Raw genomic sequence first — 24670 nt, forward strand, 5'->3', positions numbered from 1 at the left:
CTCAGGGACATATCAGCCTTCAGACCTAACAATATATCCAACACCATTTCCTGCCTAATATAAATTCCCTTCAGTTCATCCATTACCTTAGGTCCTTCAGCCACTATAACATTTGGGAGATTCGATCTGTCTTCACTAGGGAAGACACAAGGAAAGTACCTACTCAACTTCTGCCGTTTCCTTGTTCCCCATAATAAATACACCCGTTTCTGACTTCAAGGGCCCAATTTTAGTCTGAACCATTTTTTTTCTTTTCACATTCCTAAAAAAACATTTACTATCCTCTGTATTAAGATAATAAAATGTGAGGCTGGATAAACACAGCAGGCCAAGCAGCATCTCAGGAGCACAAAAGCTGACATTTCGGGCCTAGACCCTTCATCAGAGAGGGGGATGGGGTGAGGGTTCTGGAATAAATAGGGAGAGAGGGGGAGGCGGACCGAAGATGGAGAGAAAAGAAGATAGGTGGAGAGAGTATAGGTGGGGAGGTAGGGAGGGGATAGGTCAGTCCAGGGAAGATGGACAGGTCAAGGAGGTGGGATGAGGTTAGTAGGTAGATGGGGGTGCGGCTTGGGGTGGGAGGAAGGGATGGATGAGAGGAAGAACACGTTAGGGAGGCAGAGACTGGTTGGACTGGTTTTGGGATGCAGTGGGTGGAGGGGAAGAGCTGGGCTGGTTGTGTGGTGCAATGGGGGGAGGGGACGAACTGGGCTGGTTTAGGGATGCGGTGGGGGAAGGGGAGATTTTGAAACTAGTGAAGTCCACATTGATACCATATGGCTGCAGGGTTCCCAGGTGGAATATGAGTTGCTGTTCCTGCAACCTTCGGGTGGCATCATTGTGGCTCTGCAGGAGGCCCATGATGGACATGTCATCGAAAGAATGGGAGGGGGAGTGGAAATGGTTTGCGACTGGGAGGTGCAGTTGTTTGTTGCGAACTGAGCGGAGGTGTTCTGCAAAGCGGTCCCCAAGCCTCCGCTTGGTTTCCCCAATGTAGAGGAAGCCACACCGGGTACAGTGGATGCAGTATACCACATTGGCAGATGTCCTTTATAATCCTCTTATATTTTTGGCCAGTGTGCCTTCGTACCTCATTTTTTTCTCCATGTATTGCCTTTTTAGTTATCCTCTGTTGGTGTTTAAAACTGTCCCAGTCCTCCGGCTTCCCGCTCATCTTTGCTATGTTATACTACTTCTTTTTTATCTTTATACAGTCCTTAACTTCCCTTGTCAGCCACGGCCGACCCTGCCTCCCCATAGGATCTTTCTTCCTCTTTGGAATGAACGGATCCTGCACCTTCTGCATTATATCCAGAAATACCTGCCATTGTTGTTCCACTGCCATCCCTGCGAGGGTATTGAACCACTGAACTTTGGCCAGCTCCTCCCTCATAGCTCCATAGTTCCCTTTGTTCAACGCCAATACTGACACTTCCGATTCTCCCTTCTCCCTCTCAAATTGCAGATTAAAACTTATCATATTATGGTCACTACTTCCTCATGGCTCCTCTACTTTGAAGTCCCTCATCAAATCTGGTTCATTGCACAACACCAGACCCAGAATTGCCTTCTCCCTGGTAGGTTCCAGTACCAGCTGTTCCAAGAATCCATCTCGGAGGCACTCCACATCAAGCTGTATCTGTCAGTTTCAGTTACAAGAGTCTTGACAGTGCAGTTATTACAGTTTTTAATACATACTGATCAGGTACTCAACTACAACTGCAATCACGCCAATCCCCACTAATGGAGCTGCATCAAAACACTGTTCAAGTGAGCCATAACACACTGCAGCATCCAGAGCTGCGTAAAGCCGAGGAAGCACATTGACACCAACGACATAGGTAGGAAGAGAGATGGGGATTTAAGGCAGAAATTCAGGGAGCTCGGATGGAAGCTGAGAGCTAGGACGAACAGAGTTGTTGTGTCTGGTTTGTTGCCCGTGCCACGTGCTAGTGAGGCGAGGAATAGGGAGAGAGAGGAGTTGAACACGTGGCTACAGGGATGGTGCAGGAGGGTGGGTTTTGGATTCTTGGATAATTGGGGCTCTTTCTGGGGTAGGTGGGACCTCTACAAGGAAGATGGTCTTCACCTGAACCAGAGGGGTACCAATCTCCTGGGGGCAAAATTTGCTCAGCCTATTCGGGTGGGTTTAAACTAATTCAGCAGGGGGATGGGAACCAAAATTGTAGGTTGAGGATAGAAAAGGTTGAGAGTAGGGAGGTCAGAAATAAAGTTTCAGGGATGCAAGATGGCGCCGGCAAGCAAGAAGTTGCTTTGAAGTGTGTCTACTTCAACGCCAGGAGCGTCTGGAATAAGGTGGGTGAACTTGCAGCATAGGTTAGTACCTGGGACTTCAATGTTGTGGCCATTTTAGAGACATGGATAGGGCAGGGACAGGAATGGCTGTTGCAGGTTCTGGGATTTAGATGTTTCAGTAAGAACAGAGAAGATGGTAAAATGAGGGAGGTGTGGCATTGTTGGTCAAGGATTACAGTTGCAGAAAGCATGTTTGGGGACTCATCAACTGAGGTAGTATGGGCTGAGGTTAGAAACAGGAAAGGAGAGGTCACCCTGTTGGGAGTTTCCTATAGGCCTCCGAATAGTTCCAGAGATGTAGAGGAAAGGATAGCAAAGATGATTCTCGATAGGAGTGAGAGAGACTGGGTCGTTGTCATGGGGGACTTCAACTTTCCAAATATTGACTGGGAACACTATAGTTCAAGTACTATAGATGGGTCAGTTTTTGTCCAGTGTGTGCAGGAGGGCTTCCTGACACAGTATGTAGATAGGCCAACAAGGGGCGAAGCCACATTAGATTTGGTGCTGGGCAAGAGCCCGACCAGGTGTTGGATTTGGAAGTAGGTGAGCACTTCAGTGATCGCGATCACAATTCTGTTATGTTTACTTTAGTGATGGAAAAGGATATGTGTATACCACTGGGCAAGAGTTATAGCTGGGGGAAAGGCAATTACGATGAGATAAGGCAAGATTCAGGGAGCATAGGATGGGGAAGGAAACTGCAGGGGATGGGCACATTAGAAATGTGGCGTTTATTCAAGGAAAACCTCCTGTGTGTCCTACATAAGTATGTACCTGTCAGGCAGGGAGGAAGCTGTACGGCGCGGGAGCCGTGGTTTACGAAGGAGGTGGAATCTCTGGTAAAGAGGAAGAAGAAGACTTATGTTAGGATAAGATGTGAAGGCTCAGTTAGAGTGCTTGAGGGCTACGGGGTAGCCAGGAAAGACCTAAAGAGAGAGCTCAGAAGAGCCAGGAGGAGACATGAGAAGTTGTTGGCGGATAGGATCAGGGTAAACCCTAAGGCTTTCTATAGGTATTTAAGGAATAAAAGAATGACAAAAGTAAGATGAGGGCCAATCAAGGATAGTAGCGGTAGATTGTGTGGGGAGTCAGAGGAGATAGGGGAAGCACTCAATGCATATTTTTCAACAGTATTCACTCCTGAAAACAGCAATGTTGTCGAGGAGAATACTGAGATACAGGCTATTAGACTGGGTGGGATTGAGGTTCACAAGGAAGAGGTATTAGAAATCCTACAGAGGGTGACGATAGATAAGTCCTCTGGGCCGGATGGCATTTATCTGAGGATCCTCTGGGAAGCCAGGGAGGAGATTGCCGAGCCTTTAACGTTGATCTTTCACTCGTCATTGTCTGCAGGAATAGTGCCAGATGACTGGAGGATAGCAAATGTGGTTCCCCTGTTCAAGAAGGGGAGTAGAGACAACCCTGATAATTATAGATCAGTGAGCATTACCTCAGGTATTGGCAATGTGTTAAAAAGATTATAAGGGATAGGATTTATAATCATCTAGAAAAGAATAAATTGATTAGGGATAGTCAGCACGGTTTTGTGAAGGGAAAGGCGTGCCTCACAAATCTTATTGAGTTCTTTGAGAAGGTGACCAAACAGGTAGATGAGAGTAAACCTGTTGATGTGTTGGATTTCAGCAAGGCATTCGATAAGGTTCCCCACAGTAGGCTCTTGTACAAAATGCGGAGGAATGGAATTGTGGGAGATATAGCAGTTTGGATCGGAAATTGGCCTGCTGAAAGAAGACAGAGGGTGGTAGTTGATGGGAAATGTTCATCCTGGACAGCAGTTACTAGAGGTGTACCGCAAGGGTCAGTGTTGGGTCCACTGCTGTTTGTCATTTTTATAAATGACCTGGATGAGGGCGTAGAAGGATGTGTTAGTAAATTTGCAGACGACACCAAGGTCGGCGGAGTTGAAGATAGTGACGAAGGATGCTGAAGGTTGCAGAGAGACATAGATAAGCTGCAGAGCTGGGCTGAGAGGTGGCAAATGGAGTTTAATGCAGACAAGTGTGAGGTGATGCACTTTGGTAGGAGTAACCAGAAGGCAAAGTACTGGGGTAAGATTCTTGGTAGTGGCGACGAGCAGAACGATCTCGGTGTCCACGTACACAGATCCTTGAAAGTTGCCACCCAGGTTGACAGGGCTGTTAAGAAAGCATACAGTGTTTTAGCTTTTATTAATAGAGGGATCGAGTTCTGGAACGAAGAGGTTATGCTGCAGCTGCACAAAACTCTGGTACAGCCGCACTTGGAGTACTGCGTACAGTTCTGGTCACCGCATTATCAGAAGGATGTGGAAGCTTTGGAAAGGGTACAGAGCAGATTTACTGGGATGTTGCCTGGTATGGAGGGAAGGTCTTACGAGGAAAGGCTGAGAGACCTGAGGCTGTTTTCATTGGAGAGAAGAAGGTTGAGAGGTGACTTAATTGAAACATATAAAATAATCAGAGGGTTAGATAGAGTGGATAGGGACAGCCGTTTTCCTAGGATGGTGACAGCGAGCATGAGGGGGCATAGTTTTAAATTGAGGGGTGAAAGATACAGGACAGATGTCAGAGGTAGTTTCTTTACTCAGAGAGTGGTAAGGGAATGGAACGCTTTGCCTGCAATGGTAGTAGATTCGCCAACTTTAGGTACATTTAAGTCATCATTGGATAAGCATATGGACGTGCATGGAATATTGTAGGTTAGATGGGCTTCAGATCGGTATGACAGGTTGGCACAACATCGAGGGCTGATGGGCCTGTACTGTGCAGTAATGTTCTATGTAAGAACGCTGATACAGTGTCTACAGAAATGACGGGGTTACCTGAAAAGCGTAGTCCTTCAACACCTGCACAACAGACGACAAATGGATAACACAACACTTCCAGAGACACTGGTCTCCCCACCATACATGAAAAACATATCAGAAATGACCACCATATTACCCCGATCCAACAACCACAACTGACAGAACCAACGTTATTTGCGAGATATCGTGGACAGATGCCAAAAACATTACAAAGGCCAAACTGGTAGGAAGCTAGACATCACAATTCATAAACACCATCTAGCTACCAAGAGACATGGCCAACTATCACTCATCTCAATACACATGGACGAAGTGGGACACCGATTTGACTGGGACAACGTAGTCATCTGAGGACAAGTCAACCAAAGACATGCATGAGAATTCCTGGAGGCCTGATATTCAAACTGGAATGCCATTAACAAATGCATAGAGCAGGATCCCATATACCAACCACTGAGAAACAAATCCGGAAGTGATGTCAGCCACCCCAGCAAACTGCGGCACATAAACAGCCAGCAGGACACAACAGCAATGCATCACCAGAGGTGCACTGAAGGTATTATGTCGTATGGTGACAAAATGTCTGTAAACAAGCAACAACAAGCTTGTCAAGCAATTCAACAACAGCATGGTTATTAATCTGACCCCAACGGTTCCTGCAATGCAAGTGTGACAGCAGTTATCAATGGGTAGCTGCCAGTTTCTGCAATTTCAATGTCACTGTTATCAATCTCTGAGTTTCTGCTTGGTGACCATGTGTGCAGTTATCAATAACAGCCTGTCGGCTTCTACTCTGTGAATATGAGAGTAGTTACCAAACTGTACCTGTCAGCTAATGCTTTGTAAAACTGGGAAGGCTGACTCCAGTATCTGCAGCTCTTGCTATCTCTAAGGTTATCGTCAATCAGTTCCTATCAATTTCTTACGTATGGATATGTGCATGTCGAGCACCTGTACCTGTCAGTACCTCATAATTTGCCAGTAAAGTTATCAATGTGTACCTGTGGGAATATACGTTGTGAATATTTGAGTATAGTCATCAAACTGTAACAGTCAGTTTTTTTTTAATCTGTGGATATGTGATTGCAGTTACAAATCTGTACCTGTCACTTTGTGGTCTATGAAATTGGGAGTTGTCATCAATATGTAGCTGCCAGTTTCTGCTGTGTGGATATGTGAAAGTAGCTACCGTTCAGTTGCTGTCAGTTTGCTATGTGAATGTGAGTGTTGTTTACGAACGTGTGCATACCAGTTGCTATGATGTGAATGTGTGAATATCTTTATTAATCTTTAGCTGTCCGTTTCTGCAATGTCAATGTGAGTCTCGTCATCATTTTTTTTTCATAAGCATTTGCAATACAAATGAGTGAGGTTAGGTATCAATCCATACCGGTCATTTTCTACTTGTAAAACTGGCTTAATTGTCAGCAGCCAGGAATATTATCGGTGGAGGTGTGACTCATTATGTGATAGTTGCTATGAGAGTAATTTTACGTGGATTTCATTCAGATACTGAGTGTATAATTTCAGTCTATCCATCTTCAAAATGGTGTAAAAGTCAATGGGTGATGAATTCTGAAATTTGTTGGAACTGTGCATTTGGAATGGAGAGACAAGAAAAATAAAGTTTCATTTCCTCAACGTTGTTTTACTGTTTGTTTGAACATAACTGTTGGAAATTAAGCTCACTGTGTGTCTGACTCAATCTGCTCTGTGACTGTGGAAAGGATGTTCTGACAGTGGGAACATACCTGCTGTTTGTCAGAAGGATCTGGTCACACTTGCCATTGTACTGAAGAAATCTTACTTTGTCTTGGTCCTTCAAGTGTTTTTCTGCAGGAAAACAGAAGAGATAGTTCATGTAAACCAGCATCAGTTGGGTTTGACAATGTTTAACTGATCAACACAACATTTAGTTAATAATCATTTGGATATTTTAATATCACTAGGAATTCTGACATAACTATGGGTCTTGGTCCAATCTAGCCCTGAGCTGCTCCTTGTTTGATCATTTCTAAAAACTTCAACACCATTTGAATGAGGTCCTCAAAGTAAATGATACCTGTACAGCTCCATGACTGGAACTCCCCAGTGGAAGCTTGTCAGTGGATATGAGTTTAGTTATTGATCTATTCATGTTGGTTCCTACTTAGTGAATGTGTGACTGTAGTTATCAATGTGTCCCTCTAAGTCTTTGGTAATTACTCATGAATTACACAGCAGAGAATGGCAGGGACAGAATGATAAGGAACTATTGATCAATTTAAATTATACAGCACAGAAGGTGGCCATTGAGCTCATCATCTCCATGCTGACCCAAACACCCCAAAATGGCCATCATAATCCGATCTTCTTGCATACATCCCATAGCCCTGCAGCTTACAGAGTTAATGTGGAGGTCCAGGTATGTTCTTACAAGAGTTGAGAATCTCTGCTATCAGCAACTCAGGTAGCATATTTGAGATAAGCACCCTCTCATAAAAATGGTTTTTCTCCCATCATTTCTCATCCTCTTGCCACTTCACTTAATCAACTCCCGATGGTTTTAAACTCTATGCCAAGGGAAACAGATTCCCCCTGTTGATTCTATCTCTGCCCATCCCAATTGCCTCAAACATGGCACTCCCAGCTTTCACTGTTCAAAATAATACAGCTTCAACCTCTACAATTATTCCTCATAGCTACAACTCTCCAGCCCTGGCAACATTCCAGTAAATCTTCTCTGTAATATATCCAGAGCAATAACATCTTGCTGTAATGTGGTGACCATAGCAGTGCACAATACATCAGTTCCAGCCTCACCAGTGTCTTCTATAGTTTCATCGTTCTGGCCCTACTTGCGTGCTTCATACCTCTGTCAAAGAAGGACAGCATTCTATATACCTAGTTTAACAACCTTATCCACCTGTACTGCTATTGTCACACTCCAGTACACTTGCACACCAAGACCACTCACTTTATCTACAATTTCCACACCACCTCATGTATTCCCATTTCATGTCCTTTCACCTCTTGAAATGCATTACCTCACATTTATCAGAGTTGAACTCCATGTGCTACTCATCTGCCCCTTCCACCAAACCTTCTCTATCATTTTGGAGCCGACAGTTATCCTCTGCACTACCAGTACTCTGATAAATTTTTGTGTTGGCTGAAAATTTCCCAATCGTAACCCACACGTTCAAGTCCAAGTTGTTACCATATAAAACAAACAGCAGCGGTCCCAACACTGAGCTGTGCGAAACACCACTTGAAACAGCTTTCCATTTACAAGGGCAGCCATTGACCATTTGATTCCTGTTGCTGAGCCAACTTTGCTTCCAATTTAACACATTGCTCTGTATCCCATGAGCCTGTCTATTTCTGATTCATCTGCTGCATGGTACTTTATCAAATGTCTTACTAAAATCCATGTAGTTAACATGCATTACACTACCCTCACATTCACGTGGCAGTCACTGACAGGTATCGATTGACAACTAAAATCACACATCCACATTGTGAAAACTGGCAGGGACTGATTGAAAAATACAACTGCATCTTCAGACAGCAATCAGTATCTGTTTCTGTTATTTAGATGTGAGTTTTCTTATTAATCTGTTGATAATGATGTGTGAACATGCAACGTGAACATTTGGGTGCAAATTTCAATCCGTACCTGTCCACGTCTGCTCTGGGAACCTGAGAATGTAGTTATTCATCTGCAACTATCAGTTTCTGTGATGTGAATATATAAATGTAGTTATGAATTTATAACTCAGTTTCCTCTACGCGAATACGAGAATACAGTTATCTATTTCTACCGATCATTCTTGGCTATGTGCATATACGGACATTGTGATCAATCTGTCCCTGTCATTACCTGCTGTGTGAATGTTGAAGTGCAATTGAAAACCTTTTCCACTCAGTTTCTGTGATGTGAATATGGAAATATAATTATTATTTCCCCCTGTCAGATTCCGCTCTGTGAATACAAGTGCCTCGTTATGCCACATGAGGCTTGGGAGTGTTACTGCAAGTTTCTTCCGATCGGTTTCTGCTTTGTGAATTTGAGGGTAGTAATATTGTCAAAGAGTCATACAGCTGCGAAACAGACCTTTGGTCCAACAGTCCCTGATGACCACAGGCATCAATTTCATTCCTTTCCTTTCAGCATCTGTTTGTTGTATGAGAGAGAGTTTTCTGATGAGCTGCCAATCTGAATTAAAGATAGGTATTGGTCTAAGTCACACTGTCCTTTAAATGTCTGTTTGTGTTTCTAGCTCGGCATGTATGATCTGATACCCTTGGTGAGGTGTATTATAAAATCATCATAGCACTAACTTATAACACATTAATCATAAAGAGAGTGCGAGAATTCTCTGAAATAGTCAGTCTCCCACTGAGATTGCAAGTGTGGTTATTGTTAGTTTCATCAGCATCGGGCTGACGTTCACCATGGGATCAATTCAGTCTCTGGCATTGTGTGTCAATGTGTTCCTCATGCTTTGTCATCATATTTCACACGGACACCGAATGGGTAATGTTGTGGGTAATGTTCAAATGGGTAATGTTGCATTGAACATGTTACTTGTAGGAACTGCTGACATCCTTCTGTTGTTCAAATCTCTGCTGCTCAACATGAATGAGATTTTACCCAATGCCCTATGAATCAGATCATGTAAATGAAACTGTTTTAATACCTTTGTCAGTCTCTGACTCTGTAGATGCAGTTTGGTTAATGTCCACAAATATTGAGTCTCTGTACAGGTTATGATAGTAAGTTTGGTTCTGGATTGGGCAGTCACTCATCTGACTGTGTATTTCAAATTTATTCCTCCTGTAACAAGATCATTATGTGAGCGTTTCTTCAATCCATTGCCAATAATCTCCAGTTATCTGTTTGCATCTGTATCTGTTCACGACCCTATTTGCTTTCTTCTTTGGTCCATTTAATAACACCTTTATGCAGTACTTGTGTACGAGATGAGAGCTGCTTTTTAATTTGTACCTCTTTGGAGGCAAATTACATTGTAATGTTTATTTCATTTTAGACTTGGCCTACTATAGTTCAGTTCCAACAAAGGAAATTGATACATTAGTTACATGTCCAAATCTAAGACATGGTGCGATATTTGGAGGCATATTTAATCTGGCTTTCAATTTACTTCTTGAGCTGTTTCAGTAGAATTCATCATTGATCATGCAATAGCTTCAGTATTTTCTAATGTAGTGAACATGACTAATTTACTTTATGCCAAGCTGATACCTCATACTTAATCCTAAAGGAGAGCATTCACATACCGGGATTGAAGTACTTCACTCTTACCCTGTCCTATGAATGCTGAATGAAAGAGGAGCTCTCCCACCCAGGTGATATTTAAGAGAAATGGCATTTTCTTTTGTTTTCGCCTGGGTATCTACTAACCTGGCAGCATCTCCGTGCTTTGTAAGTTATTCTGTACCCACCGTGCATTGGCACAGGAGCTGCTGTTATGAAACAAGACAGACAGATACACTCAATTGATCCTATTTCCATCTTCCTGTATTGCGTTACTGAGCAGATTAAGTATTTCTTGGAAAGTGGGCAGCCAATTACCACCATGGCAGAGGACAGAGTTTTCAGTTCATCTCTCCTTTCGCATATGGGAAACAGCCTATGTTCTTCAGTTGTTTGTGCCTACAACATTTATAAGCAAGTGAAAATGCAAGACATTGCAACTGAAATGCGTCTGTGCTTTTCCTCAAGAGTTGAGGACAGAAAATAAATGGATCTTTGTAAAGGATACATTGCAGAGACTAATCGCTGTGGTGATATCAAAGGATATTTTCAGGATGATATTAATATCATTCAACATTGCATAGTGGCACAAGTCTTGGAATGCTGCTAAACTAAAGATGTTAATTTCGTATGTTATTGCCAAAGATGAAGTGCAATGAACAAATGAACTGCATTGCGGCTGACTGACCACAATGTTGCTTGTGCAGGAAAGAAAATTAGCTTTCTCACTTCGATTTTGTTTTATGGCGCAGACATTAACATGCTCGGTGTTGAACTTTTGTTTTCTGTCATGTAGTGGGTAAAACTGGGGCCGTCAAACTGAATTTACTGAAGAATAAACACTGTTGAACCCTCTTTGCAAAATATAAATGAGGACGGTTATGTAGTTATATTGCTTGTTTGAAAAAAATGGCATGAAGCGTCCTTGTGTTTGATGTAAAAATTCAGATGGAATGTCAAGAGGAACACAGGGCTATTTGAACAAAATTTAAGCTAATTTGAAAACAAAAGGTCTATGATTATAAAGTCCTCTTGCTTAAGATAGAATAAAAGATATTCTAATCATGCTAGGTGAAGCAATTGACAACTGATAAAGGTGAGGATGATACTTCATCTGCCAACATGACACATTTATGGAATTTGAATACTGGCTGAATTGATGTAGAATTGTCGGCTGGTTGTTTCTAAACAGTGCAGGTTCAATGAGAGAAAGGTCTGTTTGCTGTGCTGCAGACATCTATGAATATATGGGTGTGAGTGATAAGCATTGATCCGTACTTGTTGGTAGCTGTCACGTGAAGATATAAGCGTAACCATCCAACTGTCCCTCTCAGTTTCTGCTGTGAAATATGAGAGTTTAGTTATCAATCTATATCCATCAATTCCTCTCTCATGAATGCAAAAGTGTTACAAATATGTCCTAGTCAAAATCTTCTGTGAATATGCAAATGTTGTTATCAATCTACATATGCTTATGCTTTTGCTTTCCTGTCATGTGTGGATGTATTTATCAGCCTGTACCTGTCAGTTTTTGCAGTCTGAATGTGTGTGTAATTATCTTACTGTCCCTGTCACTTTCTGATGTGTGAATGAGTGTACTGTTATCAATATGTGCCTGTCAGTTTCTTCTCTATGGCTGTGCAAGTGTATTTACCCATTTGGCCCTGTCAAATCCTGTCCTGTAAATCTGACAGATGAGTTATTAGGCTATGCCTGAAGCTATCTGGTTTGTGAATGTGTGAATGCATTTATCATTCTCTCCCTGTATAATTTCTAGGGTCGGGTTTATGTCTTATTCCGGCTTGGTCTGTCTCTGGTCTGGACACATTTAGAGTTTAATGTTCATTTCTTGTTGCAAGCTCACTGTATGAGACATTATTAATTGTATAGTCAACAATCTAGGTTATCTGCCTGAATGTAGGTTTTTTTTGTATCATTTCAGGTCAATATTTGATTTCCTTCTGGTCTATTTAAATAGCAAAGTTTATATACAGTAGAAGTGTTTCAGATGGTTTTCACTATTCAGTTTGTAGTTTTATGCAAACAAATGCAATGTCAATGTCAATTTCAATCTGAAACCTGTCCTGATGTGCAATTTCTCCAGTTTGTAGAAAAGGAAATGACACATTAATTACCTCTAAGTCGATGAGATGGTAACACGTAGAGAGGTGAAATTAATCTCTTGCTCAATATATTTCTTGGACTACTTCTTGGGAATTCAGTGTGTCAAAGAACAAAAAAAAAATTCCAGCAAAGGAACAGGCCCTTTGGCCCTCCAAGCCTGCGCCGATCCATATCCTCTGCCGAAACCTGTCGCCTATATTCCAAGGATCTGTATCCCTCTGCTCCCTGTCCAGTCTTGTGTCTGTCTCGATACATCTTAAAGTGACACTATCACGCACATCTCTACCACCTCCGCTGGCAAAGTTTTCCAGGCACCCACCGCCCTCGGTGTAAAGAATTTTCCATGCATATCATCCTTATACTTGTCCCCCCTCACCTTGAAATCATTACCCCTAGTCATCGAGTTCCACACTCGAGGAAAAAGCTTCTTGCTATCCACCCTGTTGTTGCAACTCATGACTCTGTCGGCCTCAATCAAGTCCCCACTCAACCTCCATCTTTCTAATGTAAATAATCCTCATGTACTCAAACTCTATTCAGAGCTAGCACCCTCCATACCAGGCAACATCTTTGTTAACTTCCTCTGCAACCTTCTCCAAAGCATCAAGATCCTTTTGGTAATGTGGCGACCTGAACTGTATACAGGATTCTAAGTGTGTACAAACCAAAGTCCAATACAACTGTAACATGACCTGCCAACTCTTGCACTAAACGACCCATCTGATGAAGCAAAGAATGCAACATGTCTTCTTGGCCATTCTATCGAACTGTGTTGCCATCTTCGGGTACAATGGACCTGAACACCCAGATCTCTGAGCATCAATTTTTGCCAGGGCTTGTCCATTTTCCGTATAGTTCACTTTTGAATTGGATCTTCCAAAATGCATCACCTCGCATTTGCCTGAACTGAACTCCACAAAATTTGTCCAATTTTTTTTCCCCCCCATATAATGAATGAGTGATATTCACATTATGAACACGGGAGTGCATGTGCACATGAGGATTGAAGTATTTAGCTCACATTCTGTTCTATTTGTCTCTTATCATGAAAGGCTACCTCTCTGACCTGAAATCCGTGAGTGGAAGTCATCTTCAATATTACACATTCTGAGGTTTGCAATATACATGATCTTCATGGCTGTTAGATGGTGTAACACATGTGATGGGGATAGTGTATATATTTACAACTCAGTGGAGTGCGTGTGTGCCAGAAAGTGTGCACACACACTCTGCTGGCATTCTACGTTAGGCTTTGGGACAGGATGTGCATTTTGAAGGCACATTATTTAATTGTTCTGGCTGTGCCTGGGACATCTATTTGACAAAAGATTAATGCTGTCCTGCTCGGTTACTGATAATAATGTCAATGTTTTCCTCCATATCTGTCCTCATTATCTGCTAGATGTATGGTTGGTGTAACTATGTAGCAGCATGAACTATTTCTTCACCTTGACAGTAACTTTGAAAACATAGTTACTAAATGCAGATTTACTGCAGTTCTTTTGTGTCTATTTCAGATGAAAATTCAGTCTATTCATTTTCAAAAATGTTGTAAATGCCAATAGGCTACAAATGATGAATTTTTTTGAAATGGGGTGGTGTGTGTTGAGAAAACAGAGGGAGAGAAAGAACTATTTGTATTTTGTTGGTTGTGTTTGACTGTTGTCTTGAAAGCATGTCACCAGAAATTGAGTTTAATGTATCTCTGACTCAATTTGCTCTGTGCCTGTGGAAAGGATGTTCTCTGCTCGGACATGGTAACATACCTGTTGTTTGTTAGAAGCAGCTGGTCACCCTTAGCTTTGTATTGGCCAAGTATTACATTGTCTTGTTCCTGCAAGTATTTTCCTGGGGGAAGACAGAAGAGTTTACTCCTGTAAATCAACATCAACTAAGTTTTACAATGTCAAAAAGATTAATGTAATATTCAGTTAGTAATTATTAGGATGATTCTTTTCTTTAACTTCTTCTGATGAAGACCAGTGCTCCAAAAGCCTATCATTTTAAAATAACCTGTCGGATGATGACAGCGTCATGAGACTTCTGCCTTTACTTTAAAGTCATCAATTCAAACACAGCTCTGATTCCATTTTAACCTTGAGCTGCTCCTTGTCTAAGGATAATTTCTGTTTTAAATATATATGCTTCGATACCAATTGAGTAAAATCCAGAAGTGGAACGATAATTGGACAGCTCTACGTAAGGTGCTACCCAAAGCCACTGCGATGTCTGCGCCGTTACCAAATCCCAAAGCACTAACTGTAGAATACATTGACTCTGATCAATGTCCGTTACAGGGTTCTTATACTTCCATAGTCTTATCTGTGTTTCGACTTAGACTGCACAATGTTAACAAACAGCATGAAACAGAAGCCAAACAATGAATTTCCAGTAGTGTTTAGAAGACTAAAAGCTACAAGACTGACCCCCAGCAGCAGCTTCTTGCCGCTGTGTCTCCCTCAGCAGGCCCACACACAGCCCGAGAAAGGCCTCTCTCTTCAAGTTCCGGGACCAGTTCCTGCTCCGCTCGGCCTCTTACCTACAGCCCCCGGTTCTCCCTGAACTGAGCCCGAATCAATGCCGGTCTCGGAGCCCCCTCTGTGTCCCAGACTCACATCTCGATGCGCTGCTGGAAGGAGCCTGCTGTTCCCTCGCTTCCCTGGGCGCTGGTCTCTCCATTGCGGCCTGTTTCAAACAAACCTCTTCTACTCACTGAGTCAATGCTCCTCAATGGCAGCGCTGGGGGAAGGCCTTACGCATGCGCTCCTCTAAACAAACAAATGCTCTTTTTCGAGTGGGTGGGGGAAATCGCGCATGCGCTACTTTTCCGAATAATTCCCAGAAACAAATATCAATTGATCATTTCCCCGATTCACTTTTCTCCCAGTTTCAGCAAAGCAACTGAGGGCTGTGGGGGAAAGAGCAGAGAACGTTTGTATGTAATGACTTTTCTTTCCCACGATTCAATTCCAATTCGCAAAAACAAGAGCGTGAAACAGAAGCTGAACGATGAACTTCGATCGTTTCCCGGAACATGTCAGTAACTGCCTCCCTGCGGCTCTCTCACAATCTGATGGGCAAGTGGAGTAGCTGCCGGCCATTCGACCCTTTAGATGTGCTCCCTAATTCAAAACATCACGTCTAATCTTATGACAACACAGTGTCGAGCTGGATGAATACAGCAGGCAAAGCAGCATCTGAGGAGCACAAAAGCTGACGTTTCGGGCCTAGACCCTTCATTAGAAAAGGGGGATGGGCAGAGGATTCTGAAATAAATGGGAAGAGAGGGGAGGTGGACTGATGATGGACAGAGGAGAAGATAGGTGGAGAGGAGAGTATGGATGGGGAGTTAGGGAGGGGATCGGTCAGCCCGGGGAGGACAGATAGGTCAAGGGGGCAAGATGAGGTTAGCAGAGTGGAAATGGAGGTGCGGCTTGAGGTGGGAGGAGGGGATAGGTGAGAGGAAGAACAGGTTAGGCAGGCTGGGACGAGCTGGGCTGGTTTTGGGACGCAGTGTGTGGAGGAGAGATTTTAAAGCTGGTGAAATCCACATTGATCCCATTGGGCTGCAGGGTTCCCTAGCGGAATACGAGTTGTTTTTCCTGCAAACTAAGGGTACTGCAGGACGCCCAGGATGGAAATGTCGTCTGAGGAATGGGCCCAAGCTACGCCTGTCTCTTTGTAGGTAATGTGGAACAGTCCCTCTTCCGCACCTACACTGGCCCCAAACCCCACCTCTTCCTCAGTTACATTGATGAATGTATTGGTGCTGCCTCATGCTCCAAAGAGGAGCTCGAACAGTTCATCCATTTCATCAAAACCTTCCACCCCAACCTCAAGTTCACCTGGACCATCTCTAACACATCCCTCACCCTCCTGGACCTTTCTGTCGCGATCTCAGGCGACCACCTATAAACCAATACAACAAAATGTGAGGCTGGATGAACACAGCAGGCCAAGCAGCATCTCAGGAGCACAAAAGCTGACGTTTTGGGCCTAGACCCTTCATCAGAGAGCTCTCTGCTGAAGGGTCTAGGCCCGAAACGTCAGTTTTTGTGCTCCTGAGATGCTGCTTGGCCTGCTGTGTTCATCCAGCCTCACATTTTGTTGTCTTGGATTCTCCAGCATCTGCAGTTCCCATTATCTCTGACCTATAAACCAATGCCCATTTCAAGCCCACCGACTCCCACAGCTACCATGAATACACCTCCTCCCAACCACCTTCCTGCAAAAATTCCATCCCCTATTCCCAATTCCGTCACCGCTGCCGCATCTGCTCCCAGGATGAGGCATTCCACTCCTGCACAACCCAGATGTCCTCGTTCTTCAAGGGCCGCAACATTCCACCCCACCCTCCCCCGACAGTGGTCAAGAACACCCTCGGCCGTGTCTCCCGCATTTCCTGTACCTCATCCCTCACACCCCACCCTCTCAATAACTGCCCCAATAGAATCCCCCTCGTTCTCACATACCACCCCACCAACCTCCGGAAACAACACATCATCCTCCGACACTTCTGCCATCTACAATCCGACCCCACCACCAAAGGTATTTTTCCATCCCCACCCTTGCCTGCCTTCCAGAGAGACCACTCTCTCCGCGACTGCCTCATCCACTCAACACTCCCCTACAACCCCACCACACCCGGCACTTTCCCCTGCAACTGCAAGAAGTGCTACACCTGCCCCCACACCACCTCCTTCACCCCCATCCCAGGCCCCAAGATGACTTTCCATATCAAGCAGATAGTCACCTGCACATCTGCCAATGTGTTATACTGCATCCGCTGTACATGGTGTGGCCTTCTGTGCATTGGGGAAACCAAGTGGAGGCTTACAGACTGCTTTGCAGAACACCTACACTCGCAGTAAATAACCGCACCTCCCAGTTGCGAACCAGTTCAACTCCCCCTCCCATCAATGTGTCCTCAATTTGACCCAGGAATGCACTGTATAATATAAGGTTATACACGTTGGTAGCAAAATAAAAGGAAGGCACTTTATTTTCTGGACGTCGATAGTTGGACACAGTGGAATTTGCAATGAGATCTGGGTGTCCTCACAAACCAATCACTGAAATTAAGCATGTAGGTGTAGCAGACAGTGAGGAAGGTAACTGGTATGTTTTCCTTCATGGAGAGGTAATTAGAGTACAGGAGAAAAGTAGAAATTGTGGCAATTTAACAGGGTATCTGTGAGACAACATCTCGAATACTGACAGCAGGTGTGGCCTCCTTATCTGAGGAAGGATGGTGTTACTATAAAGGTAGTTTTAGTGGGCAGATTGCTGGGATGGAAGGAGAGATTGAATTGTTTGTGAACTTCTGTGCTAAAGTTCATAAAAATGAGGGATTTTTGTAAAAACCTGTTAGCCACTGGCAGACTTAAACAATATAAATGCTGGAAAAATATTCCTGATGGTAGGAATTACATGTTTCGGAAATAGGATAGGACATTTAGGGCTGAGAAAGTGAGAGCTTTCTTCATTCAGAGAACGGTATGCCTCTGGAATTCTCGACCGCAGAAATCAGCTCCATCCAACACACTATATGATTTCAAAATGTTATTGTGTGCAGCAATTGTGAAGAAATAGAATCAAGGTATAATTGGCTTAATGGCAATAGAGAGAGAGTGAAAGTGGAGGGCTGTTTTGTTTTCAGTCTGGGGGCCTGTCACCAGTGGTTTCCACAGGGATTTGTACTGGCTCTGTTTTTGTTTGTCATTTATAAAAATGATGTGGATCAGAATATAGAAGGCATGGTAAGCATGTTTGTGAATGCTCGCAAAGTTATTATCATAGTGAATGGAGAAGGTTTTCTGAGATTACAAAGGGATCGTAACCCAATCGGTTGGGCTGCAAAATGGAGTTCAACTGGATAACTGTGAGGTGTTGCATTTTGGTGCAACAATCAAGGGTAGGCCCTGTACAATTAATGGGTAGTGTTGTAGAAGAGAAGGACCTAGAATTCTTTTCAGTCTGCATCACACCTCAACAGGATGGTTAAGAAGGTGTTTGGCACGCTTTCCTTCGCTGCTCAGTCCTTTGTGTTTAGGAGGTGGCATTCACATTGACGTTACACAGGGCATTGGGTGAGGCCACTTCTGAAATACTGCCAACAGTTCTGGTCGGCCAGTTAGAGGAAGGACAGGATTAAGGTGGAGACGGTTCAGATTAAGTTCACCAATATTTCGAGTATGTAAGGTTCGAGTTATAAGGAAAGGATGGATAGGCTGCGAGTCTTTTTTTTCACTCGAGTGTGGCATGTTGAAAGTCAGCTTATAGAAGTTCATAAAATAATGAGAACTGCAGATGCTGGAGAATCCAAGAAAACAAAGTGTTGAGCTAAATGAACACAGCAGGCCAAGCAGCCTCTGAGGAGTACAAAAGCTGACATTTCGGGCCTAGACACAATGGTAGCTGTCCTTTGCCTGGGAAGGGGGGAATTGAAGAGCGGCATGAACATTTTTAAACTGACAGGAGAAAGATCAAAAAAATATACGCGAGGGTTTTATTATCACAGAGCCTGATGCAAGTCGAATGAACTTCCTGACGAAATGGTCGATGTGGCTACAATTACAACATTAAAACGGCATTTGGATTAGTACGTGAACATGACAGGTTTGAAAGGAAACAGGCCAGGGTCAGGTGGGTGGAACTAGTTCAGTTCGGCATTAAATTCGGCATGTTATGGCTGGACTGAAGGATATGCTGAATGATTCGATATGAGAGAGAAACGGACACAGGCTATTGAGTTGGATGACCTGCCATTTTCATGAGGACTGGGAGGAGAGGTTTGAAGGGCTGATTTGTTAGTTTCAGTTGCTATTATTTGTGTTTCTCTGCCTGTTTATTCCCAGAAAAATACTGACCTGGGTGATCAATGTAACTTCAAACCAGATGATTGGCTCTTGCAGCTGAATCAGGAGAAGAGCGAATCTCCGGCGCTCCGTCCTCAGAGAGTTTAACAGTGACTGAGGAGAGAGAAAAAAACTACAACGAACTCCCTGGGTATCGGAGCAAAGGCTGAAAGGAAAATAAATTATATCCGCCCACATTTATATTTCGCGATATTTCTAGCCTGCGACTGTATGGATGTGAATATTGTGCCAGAGAGACTGTAGGTAAAGGGCGGTCGGGAGAGTTTAACGTAACTGTGTTTGTGTGTCCGCTCATATCATGAGATTTCCCAGTCTGTCTTGAGCAAATTAAAAAGATTTTCGATTCAACTTATCCCCCTGCTCCCTCACTAAACCCCAAAGCTAGAATTCAAGGCAACGTGTTTGTTGCTTTCTAGATTTCAGCCCAAAAGTGATGATAATGCCAGCGCTCAGCTCAGAGAGAGCGATCAGTGCAGCAGCAAAATGCGTTTAACTCGACAACGGAGCCGTCAATTCGAGAGAAAACGCTTCGGCCGCAAACCTTCCCGAGTCAGGGTCAGGAACGATCGAGCCTGGCTCTCTGGAGATGCGGAATTGCAGAGGAATTGGAGAGTTTCTGCCGAGAGAGAAACACAGACAGGCAGCAGGAGCAGGGAGCTGAGGGCAGGTTGTCTCCGCGCCGTCCGCTCGCTGCCTTTAAGTTGCTCAGTGCCGCCACCAGCAGCTTCATTGCTGACCCAGTTCAGTTTGACAGAGAGAGATTCAGCGCAGAGTTCCCGACATGAGCGACAGTGCAGCCGCCGAAACGGCTCCTCCAGCCTCCGCCAGCACCAAACCCAAGTCTCCCAAGAAGAAGAAGGCGACAGCTCCCAGGAAGAAACCAGCCGGTCCCGGGTTGGGCGAGCGGATTGTGAAGATTGTCGGGGAGAACAGCGATCGGAAGGGAACGTCTCTGGTCGCTATAAAGAAGGCGCTGCAGAGAAGCGGGGTCAATGTGGAGAAGCAAAATGCACAGATCAGGATGGCTGCCAAGAGGTGCCTGGCGAAAGGCTCCCTGGTTCTGGTGAAGGGCCAGGGCGTCTCCGGCTCCTTCAAACTCGCAAAGAATCCAGTCAAGACAAAAGTGGGAAAGAAGGCGAGACCAGCAGCAGCCGCCAAGAAAGCAGCCGTGAAGAAAACAACGAGCAAGAAGGTGGCAGCGAAGAAAGCGACAGGCAAGAAAGCGGGCGGCAAGAAGGCAGCAACGCCGAAGAAACCGGCGAAGAAAGCAACGCCGAAGAAAAAGACTCCCGTGAAGAAAGTGAAAAAGACCAAGAGCCCCAAGGCCGCAAAGCCGGCCCCGAAATCGGCGAAGGCAAAGGCCAAGCCCAAAGCGAAAGTGACCAAGAAAGCAGCAAAGAAATGATGCAGTCGGTGTAACATGTAACAACCTGAACCCAAAGGCTCTTCTCAGAGCCACCACATCTTTCAGGAGAGAGCTGAGCCCGGATCAAATGATCCCTGTCCTAGCTCCGAGTGCAGGAATAATTTAGACACTGATTTATGTGAATAACCGTTCCGTATTTACCTATCGGATTTACACTCAGCCCCTCTTCCATACTCTACAATATGTGAGTGTGAGGTCCTGCTCACATAGACCATAGGCTCTAGTGCTTTGTCAGTTCATGTCAGTCTGCTTGTCACACATGCAGGGAGAGAGTCTCAAAGAGTCAAACACAGGCTCTGAAACCCCTCTTCACCACACAATCCTCAAGAAATGATTTTGTCTCATTCAGCTGGGGGAATAGAAACTGACGTAGAAATGGAAGAAACCGTGTTGTCTTGTTAAGAAAGGCCTGATCATGGGCGTTTAATTGTATCACAACTGCTTTGAAAAAAAGTCCCTGTTTTTATCTGCTTCGAACATGAAGCTCGAGATCGCAGTTCTTTTGCCGAAAATTGTGTTCACTGCATTGTGGAGAATAGTTTTATTTACAGATCCAGTTGGGGGCTGGAGTTAGCATATATTGCTGTATTTGTATTTCATTAACCGTTACAGGAATGATATTTCTTTCAGTTTTGATTCTGGGACAACTGTGAAAGTTTTAATTTACTTTCCATCAGCCTGTTGCAGGAAGCAACGCCAAATTATCTTGGGACTAATTATAACCTAGGCGAAAGGTAGAAATGCCGCTAAATTGAGTTTGTGTAACTTTATTCGTTACACTGTGTTGCACCATATTAGCTTTTAAAATGCTTTATTCGGCGGTATTTAGATGCATTAACGGCAGTTATACGTTCCGTTCATCATGTTTGTCCGGCTGTATTACACGCCCTCCCCCTTTCCTCACGCCTGTTACAGACAGATGAGGCAGTCCTGTCGTCCTGTCTCCGCTGATGTAGAGTTTATTCAAAAAACTTAGTTTGCAAAGTACACGATTTGATCGGAGGCGGACTTTATTATCCTTTTAAATATTTACTTTAAACTCAGGATCGCGAGGGTAAAATCGGCGGGCTTTTTGAAAGAGGCCAACTGTCATTTCAAGTTAACCAATCAGCCTCCAAAAAATATTATTCGGCCTTTTCTGTCCCTTCCGGAGCTGTTTCTCAGGGGATTGAGGGACGGGACTGTATCCAATCCCAGCTCTAGGGCGGGCTCTCCATTCCCTTAAATAGGCAGCGCAGCAGCGGCGTCGGCATTGACAGCAGCAGCTTGTGTGTGTGTTGCAGAGAATGGCCAGAACCAAGCAGACAGCGCGCAAATCCACTGGAGGGAAAGCTCCCCGCAAGCAGCTGGCGACCAAAGCGGCCCGCAAGAGCGCTCCGGCCACGGGCGGAGTGAAGAAGCCTCATCGCTACAGGCCCGGCACGGTGGCTCTGCGGGAGATCCGCCGCTACCAGAAATCCACCGAGCTGCTGATCCGCAAACTGCCGTTCCAGCGCCTGGTGCGGGAGATCGCTCAGGACTTCAAGACCGACCTGCGCTTCCAGAGCTCGGCCGTAATGGCCTTGCAGGAGGCCAGCGAGGCTTACCTGGTGGGGCTGTTTGAGGACACCAACCTGTGTGCCATCCACGCCAAGCGGGTCACCATTATGCCCAAAGACATCCAGCTGGCGCGGCGGATCCGCGGGGAGCGCGCCTAAACGGAGCGTGCCCGGCCCTGCACATTCACCCCGAGAAACGCAACGGCTCTTTTCAGAGCCACTAAACTGTCCCGAGAGAGCAGCAATCGATTGGCAATGTTGGTTACTTTATTATGCGCCCAGTTTTTTTCTGCTGTTGTATTGTGTCGTTTCGTCTGTTATTAAACAATTTCAATCTGGCCGAGAAGTGGATTTGTCACGTTAATTAGAAGACAAAACGGACATTGCTGTGGGGAAGATATAAATTGATGGCAGTACATAATTGAAGCCTCCCAGTGTGCTGGAGATTTGAGTGACAGGAAAGCACCTCCCTGCCTATGCATCCCTTGGTGTTACCCCACTCGAACTGAACACGGCTGGGAAGTTGGGCGGGAGAAATAATTGGCGCCAAATCATCAACCGCTTTTATTTCAAATCTGAAAAGCCCGCCAATATGTAGGGGGTTCAGACCAGACATCACACTTTCCCTCAGGCCCCAGCCTGTTTCGGTTGATGCTTGTCGCAGCAAAACCAGAAGTTGCTGAAACAGCTCAGCAGGTCTGGCAACATCTCTGAAGAAGAAAAAAAAATCAGAGCTAAGTTTTCGGGTCCCGTGAGCTTTCCTCAGAACTGCAAGGGTGGCCGGAGCTGAAACGTCAACTCTGGATTTTATTTTCTTCACGACTGCCAGACCTGTTGAGCTTTTTCAGCTACTTCTGGTCTTGTTCCTGATTTATAGCATCAGCTGTTCTTTCCATGTTCTTCGGAGGATCGATCAGGCTCGAAAGGCCATTTCCTGCTGTGTCGAGATTCCACGAAAGTTCATCCCTGTCAATGTATCAATGGGGCACCAATGGAGAATGAGTTGCTGTTCCTGAAACCTATGGGTGACATCACTATGGCATTGCAGGAGGCCCAGGTTGGACATGTCGTCTGAGGAATGGGAGTGGGAGTTAAAATAGTTCATGAGTGGGAGGTGAACTCTGACACTTCCACCATCTACAATCCGACCCCACCACAAGACATTTTTTCCATCCCCACTCTGATCTACCTTTCGGAGAGACCACTCTGTCTGCGACTCCCTTGTCCACTCCACACTCCCCTCCACCCCCACCACGCCTGGCACTTTCACCTGCCACTGCAGGAAGTGCTCCACTTGCCCCCCACCCCTCCTCCCTCAACTACATCCCAGGCCCCAAGATGATCCACATCTAGCAGATGTTCACCTGCACATCTGCCAATGTGTTATTCTGTATCCACTGTACCCGTTGTGGCTCCCTCTACATTGGGGAAACCAAGTGGAGGCTTAGGGACAGCTTTGCAGAACACCTACACTCGGTTTGCTATAAACAACTGCACCTCCCAGTCGTGAACCATTTTAACTCACCCTCCCACTTCTTAGGCAAATGTCCCTCCTGGGCCTCCTGCAGTGCAATAATGATGCCACTCGAAGGTTGCAGGAACAGCAACTCATGTTCCACTTGGGAACCCTGCAGCCTAGTGCTATCGATTTCACCAGCTTCAAAATCTCCCCTCTCCCCACTGCATCCCAAAACCAGCCCAGCTCGCCCCCACCCTGTCTCCCTAACCCTTTCTTCCTCTCACCTATCCCCTCCTCCCACCCACATCTCCATTTCTTACCTACTGACCTTATCTCCCCCCCTTGACCTGTCCATCCTCCCCAGGCTGATCTATCCCCTCTCTAACTCCTCACCTATACTTGCTACTCCACCTATCTTCTCCTTCATCCATCTTCAGTCTGCCTCCCACTCTCTCCCTATTTATTTCAGAATTGCCTCCCCAGCCCCCATTTTCTGATGAAGGGGCTAGGCCCAAAACATCAGCTTTTGTGCTCCTAAGATGCTGCTTGGCCTGCTGTGTTCATCCAGCCCCACACTTTGTTATCTCAGATTCTCCAGCATCTGCAGTTCCCATTTTCTCTGACTGAAATAGATGGTAATTGCTTTGTTTGCCAGGGGTGAAGCACATGATCCATACCCCACTAAGGCTTGTCACCCTGGAAATGGAGTCAAAAAAAGCAACTTGAGCAAATGGAAGTGGCTGAACAATGAGTTACTGGAGTTTATTATGTTCTCTCTCCCTTTTAGGTGTGACTCCACACTCCCATCACTGATATTGACTTATATATAATGGCTCTATGGCAATTACAGGTGGTTT

At 44.8% G+C, this 24670-nt stretch overlaps 3 protein-coding genes across 9 annotated transcripts in view; 1 reads left to right on the forward strand and 2 right to left on the reverse strand.

The window, feature by feature from the left end:
- The window catches only part of LOC132207172 (uncharacterized), a 57041-nt gene extending 41749 nt beyond the window's left edge, over positions 1-15292 (reverse strand). For 3 of the 7 annotated variants that reach the window (XR_009443354.1, XM_059642373.1, XM_059642371.1), the window contains exons 1-3: positions 15052-15292; positions 14279-14360; positions 6880-6961 (exon numbers count right to left, since the gene is read on the reverse strand). The gene's annotated coding sequence lies outside the window, so the exon portion shown is untranslated. Of the gene's footprint in view, positions 1-6879; positions 6962-14278; positions 14361-14938 lie in introns of all 7 variants that reach the window. The other 4 variants (XR_009443355.1, XM_059642372.1, XM_059642374.1 and 1 more) reach the window with 4 other exon arrangements.
- LOC132207179 (uncharacterized) overlaps positions 1-24670 on the reverse strand; it is an 87709-nt gene that overhangs the window by 46922 nt on the left and 16117 nt on the right. The window lies entirely within an intron of this gene.
- The window catches only part of LOC132207190 (histone H3-like), a 913943-nt gene continuing 904675 nt past the window's right edge, over positions 15403-24670 (forward strand). Inside the window, exons 1-3 of the mRNA XM_059642400.1 lie at positions 15403-15447; positions 19370-19633; positions 22100-22433. Coding sequence (XP_059498383.1) covers positions 22103-22433 — 331 coding nt within the window. The 5' untranslated portion in view covers positions 15403-15447; positions 19370-19633; positions 22100-22102. The remainder of the gene's footprint in view (positions 15448-19369; positions 19634-22099; positions 22434-24670) is intronic.

This window comes from Stegostoma tigrinum, chromosome 44, assembly GCF_030684315.1.
Source record: "Stegostoma tigrinum isolate sSteTig4 chromosome 44, sSteTig4.hap1, whole genome shotgun sequence".
Taxonomy (NCBI): Eukaryota; Metazoa; Chordata; class Chondrichthyes; order Orectolobiformes; family Stegostomatidae; genus Stegostoma; species Stegostoma tigrinum.